Genomic DNA, 18,408 nt, shown 5'->3' on the forward strand with positions numbered 1-18,408 from the left:
CAGCAGTAGCACCAGCATGATATTCACGTCCACATTAACACACTGTCTCTCTAACATACCCACCGGATGAAACGCTCAAATAAACGGGAGCGGGACAGATCAGAGAGGTCTTTTCCTTTAAAGATGGCATCCTGGTCACCCATAGCCAGCTTAGTTAGGACCCCTTGGTCAACGTCAATTCCAGTGGCTATCACTGTGGGGACAACTTGTACCCCACGCATCGCACTAACTGCCTCGTCCAGATTGCTGAGGTCAGTGACGCCGTCTGTGATGAAAACAAACGAAACCTCTGCGTTGCGTCTCGTGAGGCGAGCGTTTCCTTTACCCAAGATGTTGTTGATGGTGTGGAAGATGGCGGGCCCCACACTCGAGGAAGAATCCAGGTACGGCAGGCGTGCCAAGCCATCGGCGATGACAGCGCTGTCGTGTGTGAGAGGGAAGGCAACGTGGTTCTCGTTCTCTCTGCCGAACTCTAGTAGGGCTAAACGGGCTCGCATGCGATCGGTCTTGGAGCGGGCCAGTCCCAGTCTGTCCGCCACATTCAGCACAAATTCACGGACGTGCTGAAAGTTCTTCACCCCGAGGCGCTCTGAGCCATCCAGTAGAAATACCAAATCCACCGGCCGCTCAACACATGGTGCTACATCAGGTTCTGCAAAGAAAAGAAAATCAGTCACTGAGCTGCACTCGATTCAACGTTGACCATTGATTAAATCCATGGCTAACAGTACTTACCACTTTTACACGGGAGATCAGGACACACAATCTCCGGCTCTGGAAGGGAATCAAAAGGACTTAAATTAGACAAAGTTTTGTCATCTTGCTGAGAGTACTGGTAGGCGTACAGGCTTACCTGGACAGAGCACCGTCTCCATTGTTTCTATAAAGTCCTCAGCCACCAAGTCCGTGTAATGCTTCATCTCTCTGACACGGTCCTTCTTGTCGCATGCTATAGACACCAAGATCTCATTATCCTGTCTTTTCTCAAACATATCACCAACCCCGATCGCGTTCACCACCACATTGTTGTCGTTACATAGGACCTGAAGTAGATCGTCATCGTCTTTCGGGTCATAACGGCCATCGGTGATTACCACTACGGATACTTTGGCTCGGGCTCTCTTGCTGTGCTTGATCAGCTTCTCATAAGCAAACTGGAGGGCTGATGGTGTGAAGGTGCCCCCAGCAATCCACTTGAGCTTCTTCACTGCCGTTTTAAAGGCAGATATGGAGTTGATGGTGGGGTCATCGAGGTGAATGGCCTCAAAGGTTCCGAGGTGACTGAACTGCACAACTCCGACTCTTGTGCCTAAAAGAGACGGGATGTCGGGGAGGTGAAAGAAAACAGTCGGTTACAGACACATTTTCAGTGAATATTTTTATGTGCCTTGGCTTCGTGTTCACATCAATTTGAATGTAAATTTAGTGTTTACAGTACAAAGTTGAATTATTAACTGTTAAAACACGTTGGATGGCTGGAATTCTGCAACAAAGAAAATCAGTACTTTGTTATTATACAGTCAGTGTTTTAAAGGCTACTGGGGCCCTTCCAAATATTTTTGGCTGTAACTTTATATTCGGCGATGGATTAAGGGATTCAGCCTTTGGAAGAGGTTAATCTTTCAAGGCAGCCTCTACATCTTGTCACTTGAAACTATGTCTGAAAAGGGATTTACAGGGATGTCTGTGCTGTGTTTTAGCTCAGCCGTACCAGTTAGTGAAGCAGGGTCGCTGGCCATCGAGCCCAACCTGTTGACGGTGTTGATAACAAAGTTCTTTTCCAGGGTGAAGTTAGTCAGCCCAACACTCTCGGAGCTATCAATTACAAATACAATGTCCAGAGCCCCACAGCGCTTCTCACAGTCTGAGACAAAAGACAAACATTATTCACTTACATTTAAAGACATTGACAGTAAAGCAATAACTCTGGCACTCACTGCGTGTCTGATATGATTATTATGATTATGATATGATTACAATGATATTTTCTTACCACAACAACCACAGGTCTCCCTGATGTAAGTCATAACATCACAGTCCTGCAGCAACGCGTATAGAGGTTAGAATGTAACGACCAAATAAATGTACCTGATGTAGCCTAAACAAAACTGAAATATTTACTCACAGTAAGCCCAGGATCGCCTACTGGTCCAGGACCACCCTACACACACATGCAGAGAGAGAGAGAGAGATGCAATACAATGCAATTGGATCTCAGATTTGCATGCATGGTCAAAGCATTCAAGTGATACTTCTGTTGCTTACATCAGTTCCAGGGTCTCCTCTGGGTCCTCTTTGTCCTGGCTCACCTGACTGACCTGGTTCCCCCTAAAAAGAAAAACATTCCTCAACACGAGTGACTTGTTTTTCTGTTAATATTGGCTTTTAGTGATTGATTTCTTCCTCTGCGCAAGTACTCACTGTCACATGATCTCTTGGGACTCTTGTAGTTGCATTGTTTGTTAGTATGTCCAAACAAGAAACTGCAGCAGGCACTACATCTAGTAAATTTCACAGGTGACATCCTCATGAAATCATCCAAGATATTATCTGGACTGGATTATTTGATATATTCATACTCTGCACTCGCCGCAGATTTCAATTTTTTTTCCATTTAACTTTTTAGTGGTATCTAGCCAACAGGATATTTTCATAATAACAGATGAGGTTTTGATGTGCTATCCTCTACAATTTTCACCACTGTCAAAACATGACGGGTAATCGTGGGAGTGCCTAAAAATTAAATGGTAATTTCTCCATCCAGAAACAACACTGAGGAATTTCTCATGAAAAAAACACACAACTGCCTGTGAGGAATTGTCTTTGGAATTGCTTTTCTGAAGAAAGAGTCTCAATGAAGTGTGTGTATTGTGTGCATTGTTCTGATTACTTGGGACTCTGTTTTTGCAGTCGAGCTTTCCCACTCTGTGTTGGGAGCATCAAATTCCTTTCACTGAAGTAGTATTGGAGAGGTGGCAGAAGTGGTTGTGAATCTTGTATTTTAAATTTTTCACAGAACCGGACCCAACTAGTAATGGTTTGGTTGATTTATCAATCTTACAGATTCTCCTATTGGTCCTTTGTCTCCAGGGTCTCCTTTGGCACCACAGTCACCTCTGCCCCCCCTCGATCCTCTTCTGCCCGGATCACCTCTCTCACCCTGGAGCAGAATTAGTTAAGACTCAAATACAAACATTTAACACGTGTAAAAATTTGATGTGGTAAACAGAACCATACAGTGGGTCCTCTCGGTCCAGGGTAGCTGAATCCTTGTCTTCCCTTGTCTCCCTTTAAAGGAAGAATAGAGATGATGCTTGAATGCTGCAATTTCTTTATTGAATGTTAGGATCAGAAAAGTTGAAGCATTTGCCAACCTTAGGTCCAGGAGGTCCAGAGTCTCCCCTTGGTCCAGCATCTCCTGGATTTCCCCTGGTACCCTAGAACCAGAGAAGATAAAGTCAGTGAGTGAGTTACCGTCTACAGTTCATTTCCCATAGATCATTTGTTAAAAAAAAAAAAACTCAGAACAGAGACTCTAACAAGAAACATTGTTGATGATTATGATGTATGATAAACAACACACATTTGCTCCAAGTGTCCCTGGTTCTCCTGGCGGACCCCTTGAACCTGGTAGTCCTTGATCTCCCTTGAAGAGAGAGGGTAACAGAAAACATTACTGGACATCACCTTCACCGCAGCCCACACATAGTAGTCATGCTGATATGAGTTTAGTGAGATTTTTTTGTTTTTCTGCAGAAGAATTTCTCTGGAAAAAGTGTTTATGATAACAGACACGGACTGAGGCAATTCTGGCAGCATACCAAGTACACCAAGCCTTAACTCCAGTATTGGAGGTCTCTGAACACTTGCTGAGTTCTTCGGAAGCTGCTGAGTCATCGCACTGCCAGAATCCGCCCACAGCACAATCCCCTCACCTTTGAGCCCTTGAGTCCGTCTTCTCCGGGTCGACCTCTGATTCCCAGTGGCCCTCGTTCCCCCTCGAAAATAAATGAATGTGTCAAGATTTGCACCACACTATTAATCATCAACTAGTGTGTATAAAACACAACGGGAACTGAGAGGCGTTAACTCTATTTTCAGACAATTTTCCTGAGAATCTGATTTGGAAACATCCAGTAGCAACTCAGAGACAAATTATTCTGGGCATGTTGATGATGTTACTCTGAAATAAAACTCTTCAGTGAGATTTGACACAGATGGGACTCACTTGTTAGTTTCAAAATAAGTTGTTACTTGGGTTTCAGATCAGGTGTTCTCTTTCCCTCATGTTCGCCACATTGTTTTCCAAAAAGCACTACTGTAAGTTGAGTTATATTTGAGATGTGCCTAAAACAAAACTAAAAATGCAACACACATACCAAAGTGTAGCTCATTCTGAGCACTAAACATACCTTCTCTCCTTTTATCCCATCATTTCCTGGTGCTCCCTTGTTCCCGGGATCTCCTCTCCTTCCCTGTTGACATTTATTTAAGAATTATTAGAATTAATTGCTCAACTATGATACATTTTCACAAAAAGCTGAAATACACAAGACAAAGAATTTGACTTACTTCTTCTCCCCTTGGTCCAGGTAATCCGGGAGTACCCTGTGAAAGTTAATAGGTCAGTGTACGTTTTGTAGCAACAACATAAAAAATTGTACTGATGAAAAAAGTCTCCTTTGTACCGGGTTGGCCTTATTTCCAGGTGGCCCTGGGTTCCCAGGATTTCCGTTCTCACCCTATAGAAATACATCAGGTCAATAATTTGAAAAAAAACTTCTGGTTGAGGTTGTCAGATGTTTTAATTTGAAGGTTACCTTTGGTCCTGGATTCCCCCGAGGTCCAGGGGGCCCTGACTTCCCAGGGAGGCCATGGTCACCCTAATAAAAGCAGCAAATAAAAGTACAATATTGATTACTGGCTAGTACAGCCACATTGAATAACTTACTGTATAGCTTTTCTCCTATCCTTGTCATTAGTAGTAAAAAAAAAAAAAAAAAACCCTCTCTTCAAAAGAATCTGTTTTGAAACTGAATCTGAACCATAAGAATGAGTGTACACTTAAAAGGCAGGATGTGTTATGTCTAAATATACTCTTTGTGTTATTCTAAGTGGGCAGTCAGCCAGGCTTTAATGCACAAGTGGGTGTAGGCCACAAATGTGAAAGCCTGGAAAACCTAGGATGAGACATTTTGATTGACGTCAAGAGGGCACTATTGTGGAACACTGCATCTATAATACATTCATGGTTTATCCTCAATGCAGTGGGCATTTTAAAACATCTCAACCTCAGCTTGTCAGACTTGCCTCAATGTTCATCTAAGCTGTATTTCAAAGCCCCCACTGCTTTGACCACGATCATGTCACACATTTCATGTTGTAATTGTAAAGCTGAGTGGGAAACAGTGTTCAACCTGCCATTTGTCATTCCAAGTCAGGGATCAGGGAACATGTAGGTGTGTGCTTTTGCACAACACTGTGCATTGAGGGTCAATAATTTGAACTGTTGAATCGCAACAAAAAAGATCCCATGATTGATTTAGCCTCATAATCAGACTCAATCAATATTATTAGTAATGTTAGTATTCAATCTGACATGGTTTCAAGTCAGTTATGTGATTTCTGTTTGGGAGTAGTTTTATTTTGGCCGTACCAATCATCAGTAAGAAATGTTTCTGCCTCGTCAATATCAATTTCAGTTTGTGCTCAAGCCACATTAATGGTTACATTTAACAATGACATTCGGCTTGGGTAAGTCGACTAACAGCTGCATCGATATCCACACACTTGTGGTCATATCTTTCTGGCTCCGACTGATGGAGATGATTTCTCTGTTTACCTTAAAATGACTTGATTGGTTGGTTCTTTTCCAACCATTAAAACAAAAGTTAATGAGCATAATGTTAGACAGTTTTTCCACAGAAAACTAGAGATAGGTGGCAAATCAGAGGTCTTGAACCAGACTGTCCATTTTCAGGAAAACAGTTTCTGTAGCATAGCATGTTGCTCAGCTGCTGTAACAGCTGCACTGACACCCAAGCTACATTACACTGGAAATGGATGATGAGAGTCCTCGTGCCTTTGTGATATGCTTATTATTTTAGTTAAAATGAACACACTTCAATTTTGCTCCAAATATTTTGTCTTTTCTGGTTGCAGTGTTGTCATGGTTTGGATTCATTGTCAAAGCCCTATGACTGTCTCTGCTGAATTTTATGGAAATCCATCCAGTTACTATAAATATTTAACTTTGGACCAAAGTGTTGGATGGAGTGACAAATTGCGAACACCATCAGCAGTGTCTCAAGCCCCAGCATGGTTGAAACAAGTTTTATTCTCAGTTGCTTCATTTAATGGATTACAGTTTTGATGTGATACAGACCTTTCCTCCTTGGTCACCAGGTGGCCCAGTGTCACCAAATTCTCCATGGAAACCATTTGGTCCCTTTCAGAGGCAAAAACAAAATTATATTATAATGTAGCAAATGCGTGTAGTGAAAATGAACTGTCTATATACATATTTTAGATAATCTAATTTAGATGATTACAATAGAATTGGGCCAATTAATGAAAACAAACTTTCTCCCCTCAATCAAAAGGACCTTTTCATTATCATAATGAAAAATACATTTATGTAGGTATGTAAATTCACCTTGTCACCTGGATCACCTTTGCAACCAGGAGCTCCAATTCGCCCCATTTTCCCCTGAAGATTTCAGAGAAGCATTTATATCATATCATATACACAACATATAAGAATAATGTTTAACTGTTGCTTTGATGTATCAAGACTCACCTTTTGGCCATCAGTTCCATTTCTGCCAGGTACTCCTTCCACACCCTAAGAGTTTAAACATTAGTGAAGACAGAAAATGAACTTATAGCCTATGTTGTAGGATGTATAAACAAAAATGTGAATGGAAGTATGATGGAAAAACAACAACAACAAAATCATTTACCTTTGCTCCAGTCGCTCCAAATTCACCCTGATGAGGTAAAACAGATGCATTAATCCAGATAAAACTTAATTCTCAAGTTAACAAAATGACAAAATGACAAAAAGAAAAAAAAGTATAGTAGCTTAGTAAGTAAGTAGCTAAGTATAGTATAGCCTATATATAGCTCTCACCTTGTCACCTTTGAAACCAACCTCTCCCTGTTAAAAGGACATAGTAGAACATGTTAATTAGATAAAAACAAAATGGCACCTTAGAAAACTACATATGACGATGAATGATGAGCTTAAACAAAACCTTTGGACCAGGCCGTCCGATTGGACCTTCAATACCAGGATCTCCCTGAAATACAGCAAAAATATATTCAGCATTAAAATGATGAAAATAGATTTTTTGAAATGTTTCTTATATCCATAATTCAAAATAATTTCAACATAATTTCTACCTACCGGTCTACCCCTTTGCCCTTTTGGCCCAACATAACCCCTGTCTCCTTTTGCGCCCTATAAATAAGAAGAAATATTGACATTTTAACAAAACAATTTTTGGTACAAGCAAAAATAAACACACATCATTTATTACTCACTTTAAGACCTGAAAGCCCTTTTGGTCCAGGGATCCCACGGGTCTCGAGGCATTTATGTTCATAACACTACAAGATCAAGAAAGAAAAGAAATATTAGGGTAATAATACATAAAAGAAACGATATATCCCAAAACCTGTTTTTAATTACTTGTCTTGTTACGATAGACATAATTTCTCTTACCTGTAAATACGCTTGATATTTCTGCAAACAAATGACAGCAGTTAGTTAAAAGTGCCAGACGATAATCTGGATCAAAACAGAAGGGGAAAACATTTCATCTCACCATGGCTTTTATGATACGATCGATGAATTCAGTCTTTATCTTTGGCCGTCCATCAACAATTTCCCAAACTGTGTAGTTATCACGGTAAAGCTCCACGGGAGCGCTGGCTATCTCTTTCATTCCTACTTCATCAATGCGTCTGGACGCTGCCACTGAGAAAATATGGATCCCTTTCTCCCGGGCTCTCTCCGCCATGACCTTGATCCCTCCACATGGACTTCCTGTGACATGGCCATCAGTGATGACCACGGAGAAGAGCACAGCTTTCGTTCCGGAGTAGTGCTCGGTCATTTCGTCGGTCATGTTCCTCAGGGCGCAGTCGGTGTAGGTGCCTTTACCCAGGTATTTGATCTTGCTGAGGTTCCTGATGAAGTTCTCCTTGGTTGTGAACTGGCTGAAAACAACCTGCCTCTGTGAGAAATGCAGGCCTCCTATGGCCCAGGTGATCTCGATCTGGTCCTGGTACACTTCATCATTCAGCTTGTGAGCAAAGATCTTGGTGAACTCTCTGATGTTGTCCACCAGGACACCTGGCGGGGACTCCTGTAAGGCGATTGACTCTGACGTGTCAAGGGTGAAATACAGCTTGATGGGACATTCGATTATCCTGCCTGCGGAGGAAAAGAGTGACTCAAGTGAGTACCTTAACTGCACAGTTTGTTGACTTTCACTCAAATTACAAATGCATTTGCTCAGCTCTACTTACTGTACACTCTGCTGCCTTTCAGAGGGAAACAATTTTGTTCTTTGTTCAGTTATGAAGATTTACCGCTTATTCTTGTATTGATAGTTTTAATGAATATTAGAAAGTGAAATAAAATGTTGCTTTTAAAAACACTTATTGTGAAGATGTCACATATCTATAGGTTAAATATGCAAATTAAAAAATCCCCTCTCAGTCTGCAAGAACAAAAAATGACCTCGTACACACTAACATATGAGATCTCACTGCTCAATACACAAAACGAAACTAACAATGCAAATCCAAACAATAACATTATCATCTTGTTTTATTTAGCTGGAAAGAAATCAGTGAAACTCACTCTCACAACCTTTAGGTCTTGGTGGGGGCTCAGGTGAGATTGGGGGTGGAGTTGGTCCTGGACTGTCACCCCTTCCAGGAATAGGCCTGGGTCCACGAGGGGTAACACGTTGTGGGATTACAGCTTGGAGCATACACAGAAAAATGAACCCTGAAATCATCTCCATGCTTGCTGCAACCCTTGAAGAATAAATACAGAGAATAGAGGACCAGACGGTTGATGCAGGATTAGTTTTAACGCCAAAGTTCTCTTTAAAATGCAGGAAATAGCTGTCAGATGAGTGAGTCTTCACAGAAGGCGTCTCCGCAGAGCTGGCGTGTTTATCTTTGTTTTAAACAATGTCAGTGAATAACAACACTGTGTGGATTTTTTTTTTTTAATTGTAACTGAAATGAAATTTTTGGTTGTTGCATCCCACCTGTTAAAAGTAAAGCTGAAATACAGGAGCAGGAGGTTATCCAAACAAGAACCCCTAAACACAAGTTAAGACCAAAGAGGACCTGGGTGAGGTCATATCAGCTGTTTGATGTGAGCTGATGAGACAGTGGTGGTGTGTTCTGTAGAAGACACCAGCTGGAAACGCAAACAATTCCCTTAAACCAACATCAACAAATAAAAACGCATCTTAAACTGAATGTTTGGTGAGACCGTGATCCACAGCGGGAATTTCCCAACCCATTTCCTGTTAAAAGCATCAAAACACAAACAAAACAATGGTAGACTGTATATAGGCTACAGTTACTTAAGTTGTGTAGCCTAATTGAATACTTTATTGAAGCACTGCAGCGAAACTAAGTATTAACAGCATAATATGTATACCTTTATTTTACTTTTACTTTTTACACTTACTCTGTTAATTTAGCAAATAACAGTTTTACAAGCAGTTTGATGCACTGAAACAGCTCATACCAAAATCATTTTTTTATCAAACTCAAGCTTGTTATGGACAATGCATTAGTAATTATAGTCCAGTGTTATGATGTGTAATTGTACAACACTCTAAACACAGTGCCTTGTAAGATGAGTATCCTACTTATAGCTACTTTTAAATATTGCTAATGAAGCCTGTCTTCTAGAAATCCATATTAACACCCACTTGTCTGGCCTTTTTTTCACGAGGTAGATAATAGGCTGAATAGGCTAGTTTCACTTTAGAATCTATTATTATTTTTTCTTCCAAAAATACACACACACACACACACACACACACACATCAGCTTTAAAGTCAAAGGAGACGAACGGACGACCAGATGTGTGGTAGGCTATGAAAAGCTGTGGAGCATCACACATGAAGATACATCCAACTAAACTTTAGTAAAGGTTCAGAAACAAATGTAGCTGTACTCACCGCGACAACAGGACTGAGAAGGTAAAAATCCAAACTCCGACTTGGGACTTCTCAGGAAATTCAAGCAATTTCCAAAGACTGTAAACTTCAGATAATCATCTCAATCAGAACTTCCGGGCTCAGTCAGGGTCAGCTCGGCGCGAGGGGCAGCCCGTTTTTATCCTCAGATGACGCAGGAGGGCGTCCGCGCGGAGAGCTTCAGCGCCTGATGTTTAGATGAGATGAAAAAGCAGCTGGATACTGGAGAGAGAGAGAGAGAGAGAGAGAGAGAGAGAGAGAGAGAGAGAGAGAGAGAGAGAGAGAGACTTTTGGAAAATAAAGCGGCTTTAAATAAATACAACAGTCTATTTATCTGCCGGATCTGACAGAATAAATGTCGCAGTGTCATGAGCTGATTCTGTCCAACAGCAGCTTTACAAACACATCAACGGCGCAGCTTCACGTCCTTACATGGAGAGAGCTGCTAGCGCTCACTCTTTGTTTATGTTTCAAGACTATACAGCAAGAGAGATGTCATGTTGGAATTCAGCTGCTTTAACTCTCCAAAAGTTATACCATGAGGCCAATGTGCGATCAGTTCATGACAGAATATTAGTCTGGAACTATTGTTGATACAAATAGTAGGCTAGTTACCAATCCAGGATGTGTTGATTTTCTCAGTTTAATATTAAGCTAAAAATGTAGGTTTTGAAGTCCAATAGAACAAACTTACTTGAGTAGTGATATCCCATCTTAAATCCAGGTTAAAAACATTTCTCTTTTCATGTGCTTATAGCTGAGCTCTTTTTTTTTTTTTTTTTTTTTTTTTACTTTAACTATTTTCTTTTCGCTCTCTACGTTTTATTCTTCTTTGCTCTTGCTTTTAACTCTGTTTAACGTTTACAATTGTTTGTTTTTATGCTGTTGCATGCTGCTTTTGTCTTTGTGTAAAGCACATTGAGTTGCCTTGGTATGAAATGCACTATATAAATAAAGATGCCTTGCCTTGTCTTGCCTAAAGACCTCATCGTTCCATATTGCGCTAAAGCCCTATGCAGAATTGCTAGTGGTTCCCAGTGTCTCTAAGAACAGACTGGGAGGTAGAGCCTTCAGTTACTGGGCTCATCTATTGTGGAACCAGCTCTCTCCATGGGTGACACACTCTCCCGACCTCTAAGTCCAGGCTTAAAACCTTCCTCTATGTGTGACCCAGCCTGCCCACATAGAGGCTGCCTCCACTGGCTCATCTTGACTGAACTATCCAAACTAGATGTTATTTTCCTAAAACTTTGCAACCATTGCTCATATCCATGCTTACACTCTAGCTGTCTTCAGTTAGAGTAATGGAATAATGTGAAACTACTGGCAGAGCTGTGTGTCACGTCACCTTCATCAGTCTCAAAGACACTGCTCTGTAGCTACTACTGTTCAAGAGCTCTACAGTAAGTGGAATAGTTTTTACAAGCCAACTCTTTTCAACCTTTAACTCATGCAGAATGTCCTGTTAGTTGTAGACACCACTCTGATTTAATTTTCTAATGTAACCCAAATTGAAGTAAATGTTAATCTAAATATTTGCATTAAAAAAAAGCGCATATACTGCCCCTTTGCACTGGATGGCACTATGGATGCTGCAGCATTATCGTCTCACAGCCAATCAATTTTTCATTGTCTCTTGAAGGACGTCTTTGCGCTCAGACTCTGTAGAATATTACAGATGACCTGTCTGTCTTTTCATGCCACTATGGCTTTATTTATCTTTTATTGAATCAAGGGCAGAGATGTGTCATCTCTACAATACTGGGCTGAGGTCACTTAGTGGACCCGATGACTGGGATTTATGCTTCATTTCACTTTAGAATTTATAAGCATGTGCAATGCATATATGCTTTGGTGAGGACATTATGAGAGTTACTTTCTGACTATGGAGTATGAAGCTGTACTGAAAAAGGTCTCTCACTATTACAATTAGTCTGCTATGTTTTCTCACTGCACTGCAGCTTTTTCAGAATTCATCATCATTTATCAGAACTTGTGTAATCACCATCTATAGTTGGATTGTTGTATACTCATGGTGCCAATGCTGGTGTAGGAAAAAAGTTGAGAAAATCATGTTTTAGGTTTATTCTCAGTGTCTCAATGTATGCAATTACGGTGGGAAAAAATATACCCCTGCAGATCTATACAAAATAAATTTAGGAGAGGGGTAGCTGCAAGACTGCAGACAAGGGCATGTAAGGACAGAAGAGAATGGATGGGAAGCTTACATAAACCATTTGTTCTTTATCTAGTGTTTTGATCGTGCACATTACTTTGGGGATGCAGCTATACCCACAGTTGGAAACACCAGCTCTCCATCACCACTGAAATATAATCCTTTCATCCTCAAGTGTGGCACTATAACACATTGCTGTAAAAAAGAAAAGAAAAACAGCGACATTCTGACAGTAACTACTATAGAAAACAATGCATTGTGGGCAATGTTTACCGTTGCCCATAAAATACTGTAATATACTGTGACTGTGAACAGCATTACAAGTGATATTTGAACTTTAACTGCACAGAGGCCCTGGACATGGATTTTCTTTATTTTTGAGGATTATTTATTTGAATCCTGCACTTTGTGAGCAAATCATAAATTTCTTCTCTCTAACATTGCTTGTTTACAACTATCACTATATTAGTTGTTGCTGAACTTGCAGCACTATTGGCATTGGTATGAGAGTAACAGTACCCTAATGTTTATTTGATTGTTGTGTTGTTGTCCTGAGATACAGGGGCAGGTCTTCCATGGCACCTGCCATCTGATTGGCCACCCTGCCCTGCAATGGTCATTGACTTGTGGTAATGTCCATCATTGTGTAAAGCTTCACTGCTGTGTTCACTGTACAGAGCTATGAGCACTTCTGACAAAGGCCATTAATCAACTCTGTACATCAAACATCCCAGTGTTCTGTGTAGTAAATAAAGAAAATTGTATAAGACTGTAATGCTTGTTCTGGTTATTCTGCATATGTTGACTGACTGTTACACAGAACACAAGATGTTTATTGTACAGAGTTGAGCTCTAACTACTGGGTAAGATATTGATGTTCACGGTGAGAATTTATTGTGTTGCTTATTCTGCTAAAACTTCTTATTTACAAGATAATTTTAGCCATTCATTCATCTTAAAAATTATACTAGGGATGACCCCTTATATTATTCAGCTATAGCATCAGCCTTTTCAGCATATCTTCAGCAAAGGTGTTCAGCTGCCTTCAGCATTCACACAACCTCGAAGAAAGATGATCATGTGTCTGTCTGATTAGTTCTGTCTTGACCATAATGTCATGGGTTTGATTCCCATGTTGATGGAGATGGCATCCCCAGGGCGCACCCCACCCCGTGGCACTCTCAAAATTTTGAATCCCCCAGTGTCCCTTTTTCTGCATGTCTTTCCCCTCTCTCTGCCCCCCATTTCCTGTCGGTCTCTACTGTCCTGTCAATTAAATGCAAAAAGCCCAAAAGATGCTTTTAAAAAATGCTGACATGGATAAACAACTGTGAAACTGTGAAAACAGATATTTTCAGCAAAGAAGAATTACTGGCTGCATCCCCATCTGAGGTGGATATAATGAGATACCTGGGCCAGATTTCACTCAGTGAAACTGTCCAGATGCTGTAAGGCTACTGTACTGTGTTTTGAACTGCTCCCAATGCAAATATAACGAGGTTGTCATTTTCAGCAAAGGGGAAACGTGGGAATATTTTGGGACTGGACATTTAGAGGCATGCGCCAGAAATGCCTTTTAGTATGACACTATGTAGCTATCAGCAGCAATGCATTAGTGTACGCAGCTCAGTGTTTATTGATGTTCAAAGGGAGCAAGCCCAGGAAGTCCCTCATCAGGGGCTCAATTAAAGAAATGCCGCGATACATCCATTGGCCTTCTCACAGAGCGCTGCTGCTGTTTATAGAGCACCCAAGTGTGTGTGTGTGTGTGTGTGTGTGTGTGTGTGTGTGTGTGTGTGTGTGTGTGTGTGTGTGTGTGTGTGTGTGTGTGTGTGTGTGTGTGTGAGAAGGGTGGGGGTGCATTTCTGAGTGAGCAAGTGAGCTATTAAGAGAGAGGCAGGCAATCTGAGAGTCTTTCCCCTGGGCAACATCTTTGTAAATGTTTTCTGCATCCTGAGTGATGATCATTTACAGGTAGAGGAGCTGTGCATCATCAGATGAAAGGACAGGTTCACCAGGTTAGGTGCAACAAATTAACATTTTTGACACTTTTGTTTTGTTTGGATATGTTTGATGGCAGATATCATCACCAGTATATTTGAGGAAATACAGCCCAATACCAAGGGAGCTCATATTTTACAGTTCATGGGTTGAATAGGGTTGCAAAAGGATTTTACTCAACACTTTTTATCCAAAGTAAGAACAACAATGCCAACACAACAACAGAAATATCCTGTGCCCAGCCTGTGTCTGGATTTCTATAATGTAGGCTATTAGAATTTCGCTTTTTTCATGTTATGTTACGTAGGCAACATGTTGCAGCTGGCGGTGGAAGCCCTACCTGATGAACTGTTGGGTAGATGGAAAACAAAAATGTAAGAAAATCCAAAACACACATATTCATATTTCTTTTTATTTCTGGTCTCAAATATTCAGTTGTTTTCAGCCTGTGTTGTTGGGAGGGAGACCTCAGTATTTGTAAAATCTTGGCTAGATCCTCAAATGTCTATGATATAACTGTGAACTTTATTACTGAACCATTATAACTGTCAGTCTTAAGTGTTTAAACTGCATTAAAAAAAACATTACTTTTGATCATTTCACACAGAGAGAGATGCCTGTTTTCTGCCTTTTAAACAGTGTTCAGAGTCATTCAGAGCAGTACATGAATGAGCCACCAGGGGGAGAACACAAGCTGCTATAACATGTCAGTGAGATTCATTTGTGTAACTAATGGTTATTTTTGATAAGTGTGGTGCAGGCTGTCTTTCATCTTCTCAACTGGTTCTGCTTTTGCAAAGGATTTCTATTTAAACACCATAAAAATTCTCAGATAATGTATTTTCTAGTCCTCTCACCTCACAGCAAGAAGGTCCTGGATTTTCTGTTTGCATTATCTTCCTGTTTGCATGTGTGTAAGGTTCCTCCCACAGTAAGAAACATGTGGATTAGTTCAACTAGAACGCCTAAATAGCTCATGTCTGTTTTATTCTGTTGATTTACCCAATGAAAGCAAACTCTGACCCTGAACAGGAGGGACAGAATGGATGGATGAATGTCTCTAATATTCAAAAGGAAGATGAATTTGACCATCAGTGTTAAGGCTGCCTCTCCTGCAATTTCTGTAGCATTGTGACCAACCGTTAATGCTGCTATTTTCCATATAATACCATTACCTATAATATCTCATTTCATCCCACTTCAAAGAGAAAAAAAGAAAAAGAAAAAAAGCAGCTCTTCAAAAAGCACCTTTCCATTTTCCGGTGTAGCAGAAGTTGCAGGGAGTGAATGCAGCATGTTCTGCCCATGTTATTCAGACTTTTGATGACCTGCTTGAAAAGCATATTAACAGTATGCAATTCACTCAGTTTCAAAGGTTCTAGCGTTCTATATAGTCTGCAAAAAATGCTTTTTGGGTCAATTTTCTGCAGATGAAAGCAATGTGCACAATGGTTATATTACACTGAGCACCAAGCAGGAGAGAGACAACCCTTCAGAAATCACCGGTTTATATGAATTTCACACATTAATGCTTTGCAAAGTGCCTCAATTATTTGCTTTAGCAGAAATATTACAAATATTAAAAGCTTTAAAATTGGATAGAAAATCATATTCATGAGTTTTATGAAAGGCTTTGTTTTTGTCATGATTCCTTCAAGCTAAAAATGGCTAAATCTGGCACAGCAGTCGCTGCTTTTGGGTTAAACGATGACTCACATTATACTAAAAATATAAATATTTCTGATTGGAGTATAGTGTTGAGGTTATCCAAAGACTAAATTAAACCTGGGAAATTTGAAAATATGGAATGGAAATGGCACCAAAAGCGACCCTGTAGGAGTTGGCGTATTGTTCTGAGAACAGCTCTGCATCAAAAGCACTGTCAGACCTCATGCTTCCTATATATAAGGATCAGACACAGAGAGAGGTTGAGTGTACTGTATGCAGTATGTTTCCTAAGCACAAATACATGTGAGTTGAACATAGAGCAAAAATGAATATTTAAACTGCTGGAGACATGTGACCCATATCAATCTTGAAAGAGGACAGTCAGGTAATACATTCTTATCTGTTTGGTGTTTTTTTTTTTTTTTTTGAGTTGTATCAAAGCTAAGTGTGTGTGTCTGTATAATGAAAGAGACAAGGTGTGAAGAGAACTGAGAGTAGATTCGTGGTGAACTCTCCACAACCTCCCAGCTCTTTGCAAGTTGGTTCCATACAGCAGCTCCCGCCCATTGATATCAGCACTCCACCGCTTTAATAATTCAGCAGAAAATCACGGAGCTACCTGATTCTCTGTAGATACTGTATCCTGGCATTTGATTATGATGAGGAATAGCAGCGCTGCAAAGCAGAGCATCCTACCACTTTAAAGTGGTGATTAATTAGAACAAACATTAAAGCCTAAACAGATCACGATTATTCATTCTGACAGCTGAATTACTACATGTGGGATCTGTGTGTAAATCTCTCAACACTGCAACCAATTCTCTGTCTGTATTATGTTGATAAGACTGGCTGCAGTGATGAACAAGGCATCACTCTTGCACCACATATATTATTGCACATCAGTCGTATCAGATGTATTTGCAAGCTAATGATGTGTTTTAATGCCATGCATGTTGGAAAAGGCTCAAAGGCATTCGAGGCATAGCTTATTTAAATATTTCACACTATGATCAGCTTTAGCTTGTACTGTATAGTATTTTTTTTTTTTTTTTTAGCAAAAAGTTAATATTGACATGAATATGTTTTGTAGGAGACTGCGACCAAGTCATAAACTGCAGAATAATGCAAAGTGTCTTTTTTACGCAGCGTCATAGCGTTAGTCTCTTGAGTTTATGGAAAGAAATGTACCCCCTACCCCTGTCACACACACATCCCCAGCCAGCTATGAGCATGTTTTTACCAGTGTTTCTTCCCTCCCACAACATGCTTTTGAGATCTGGTGTCCCCTGGGATAAAAACTGATCTTTCATGGACATGAAACAAGAGCTGGGAAGAAATATCAAAGAGCATATCTGAATCTGAGAGCCAAGAGATGGGAAAATCACTGGCTTTGTGAGCCAAATGTGAACATGAATATATGCCTAATGGACTGCAAGTGACATCCAAACGCTTTGGAGCAGAGGCGTGTTTTCATGCGTGGAGACACTGGCACAAGCAATTAAGCAAACTGGCTGACAACTGTCCTAATGACAGTTTTTCTCCATTGTGCAGATGCGCTGTAAAATACATCATTTAGAGAAAAAGGTGTTCCAGAAAGAGCAAATGCATTGTCATAATTGCCCAAACCTCTTCAAACAATCAACAAAATCATGTAATGTGGCCTGAAAATGCTGTGAGAAAGAAAATTTCATCATCTCATCACAGTGCACCGAAAAACAAGCACTTAAAAAAAAAACTAAAAAAAAAACTGTATCTGAATTATTGCATAAGAGTATCACCTAAACCACTGTCTTACAGTATGTGTGTTGGAGCTTCACATCATCTAATATGACAGAGTTGATCAACAAGTGCCCCACTACTTTACATTCAACATCTGCATTTCCTACTAGCCCTGCCTCTGTTTTTGGATGTCCAACATGGTGTGACACTTTACACTTGACTGTAGTATATTTGCATGAAATTCTCTTCATTTGTAAACTGAGACTTCATTGTGATATTTGGGCAAAAAGTTAAAAAAGGAAGTTTTAACACAACAATGCATCTAAACAAAGATGAGAAACATGCAGTACCTTCATCTTAATATGAAGAGATACAGTAGAGCATTTTTTCAGTTTTCTGTTGCAAAGCTTTTCCTTAAATGTAAAAACCACACATTTGACATCCCATATTGTTCATCTTTAACTTTGAGTTGGATGCAGATTATAAATATTTTCTATAGTAAAAAAAAAAACGAGGAGGATTATTCTGCAGCTCTTCATTCTGCTCCAAAGATCAATAATTAAATGGATGCACATACCACAGAAATGATATTCAAATAACTATTTC

At 40.1% G+C, this 18,408-nt stretch overlaps 1 protein-coding gene across 1 annotated transcript; it reads right to left on the reverse strand.

Annotated features, from left to right (window-relative positions):
- Positions 1 to 48: 48 nt before the first annotated feature.
- Positions 49 to 9,038, reverse strand: LOC311005044 (collagen alpha-2(VI) chain-like; the record flags this gene model as incomplete). The annotated part of the gene is made up of 27 exons (XM_083997330.1): positions 49 to 652; positions 736 to 774; positions 854 to 1,309; positions 1,712 to 1,864; positions 1,994 to 2,039; positions 2,126 to 2,161; positions 2,266 to 2,328; positions 3,062 to 3,160; positions 3,238 to 3,288; positions 3,375 to 3,437; positions 3,584 to 3,646; positions 3,936 to 3,998; positions 4,413 to 4,475; positions 4,573 to 4,608; positions 4,689 to 4,742; positions 4,821 to 4,883; positions 6,386 to 6,448; positions 6,656 to 6,709; positions 6,800 to 6,844; positions 6,963 to 6,989; positions 7,133 to 7,159; positions 7,257 to 7,301; positions 7,409 to 7,462; positions 7,546 to 7,611; positions 7,727 to 7,747; positions 7,830 to 8,440; positions 8,873 to 9,038. The coding sequence occupies 27 exons, from the start codon at positions 9,036 to 9,038 to the stop codon at positions 51 to 53; spliced, it is 3,129 nt and encodes a 1,042-aa protein (XP_083853456.1). The 3' UTR covers positions 49 to 50.
- Positions 9,039 to 18,408: the final 9,370 nt, after the last annotated feature.

The sequence above is a fragment of the Trachurus trachurus genome (assembly GCF_905171665.1).
Source record: "Trachurus trachurus genome assembly, chromosome: 21".
Classification (NCBI taxonomy): domain Eukaryota; kingdom Metazoa; phylum Chordata; class Actinopteri; order Carangiformes; family Carangidae; genus Trachurus; species Trachurus trachurus.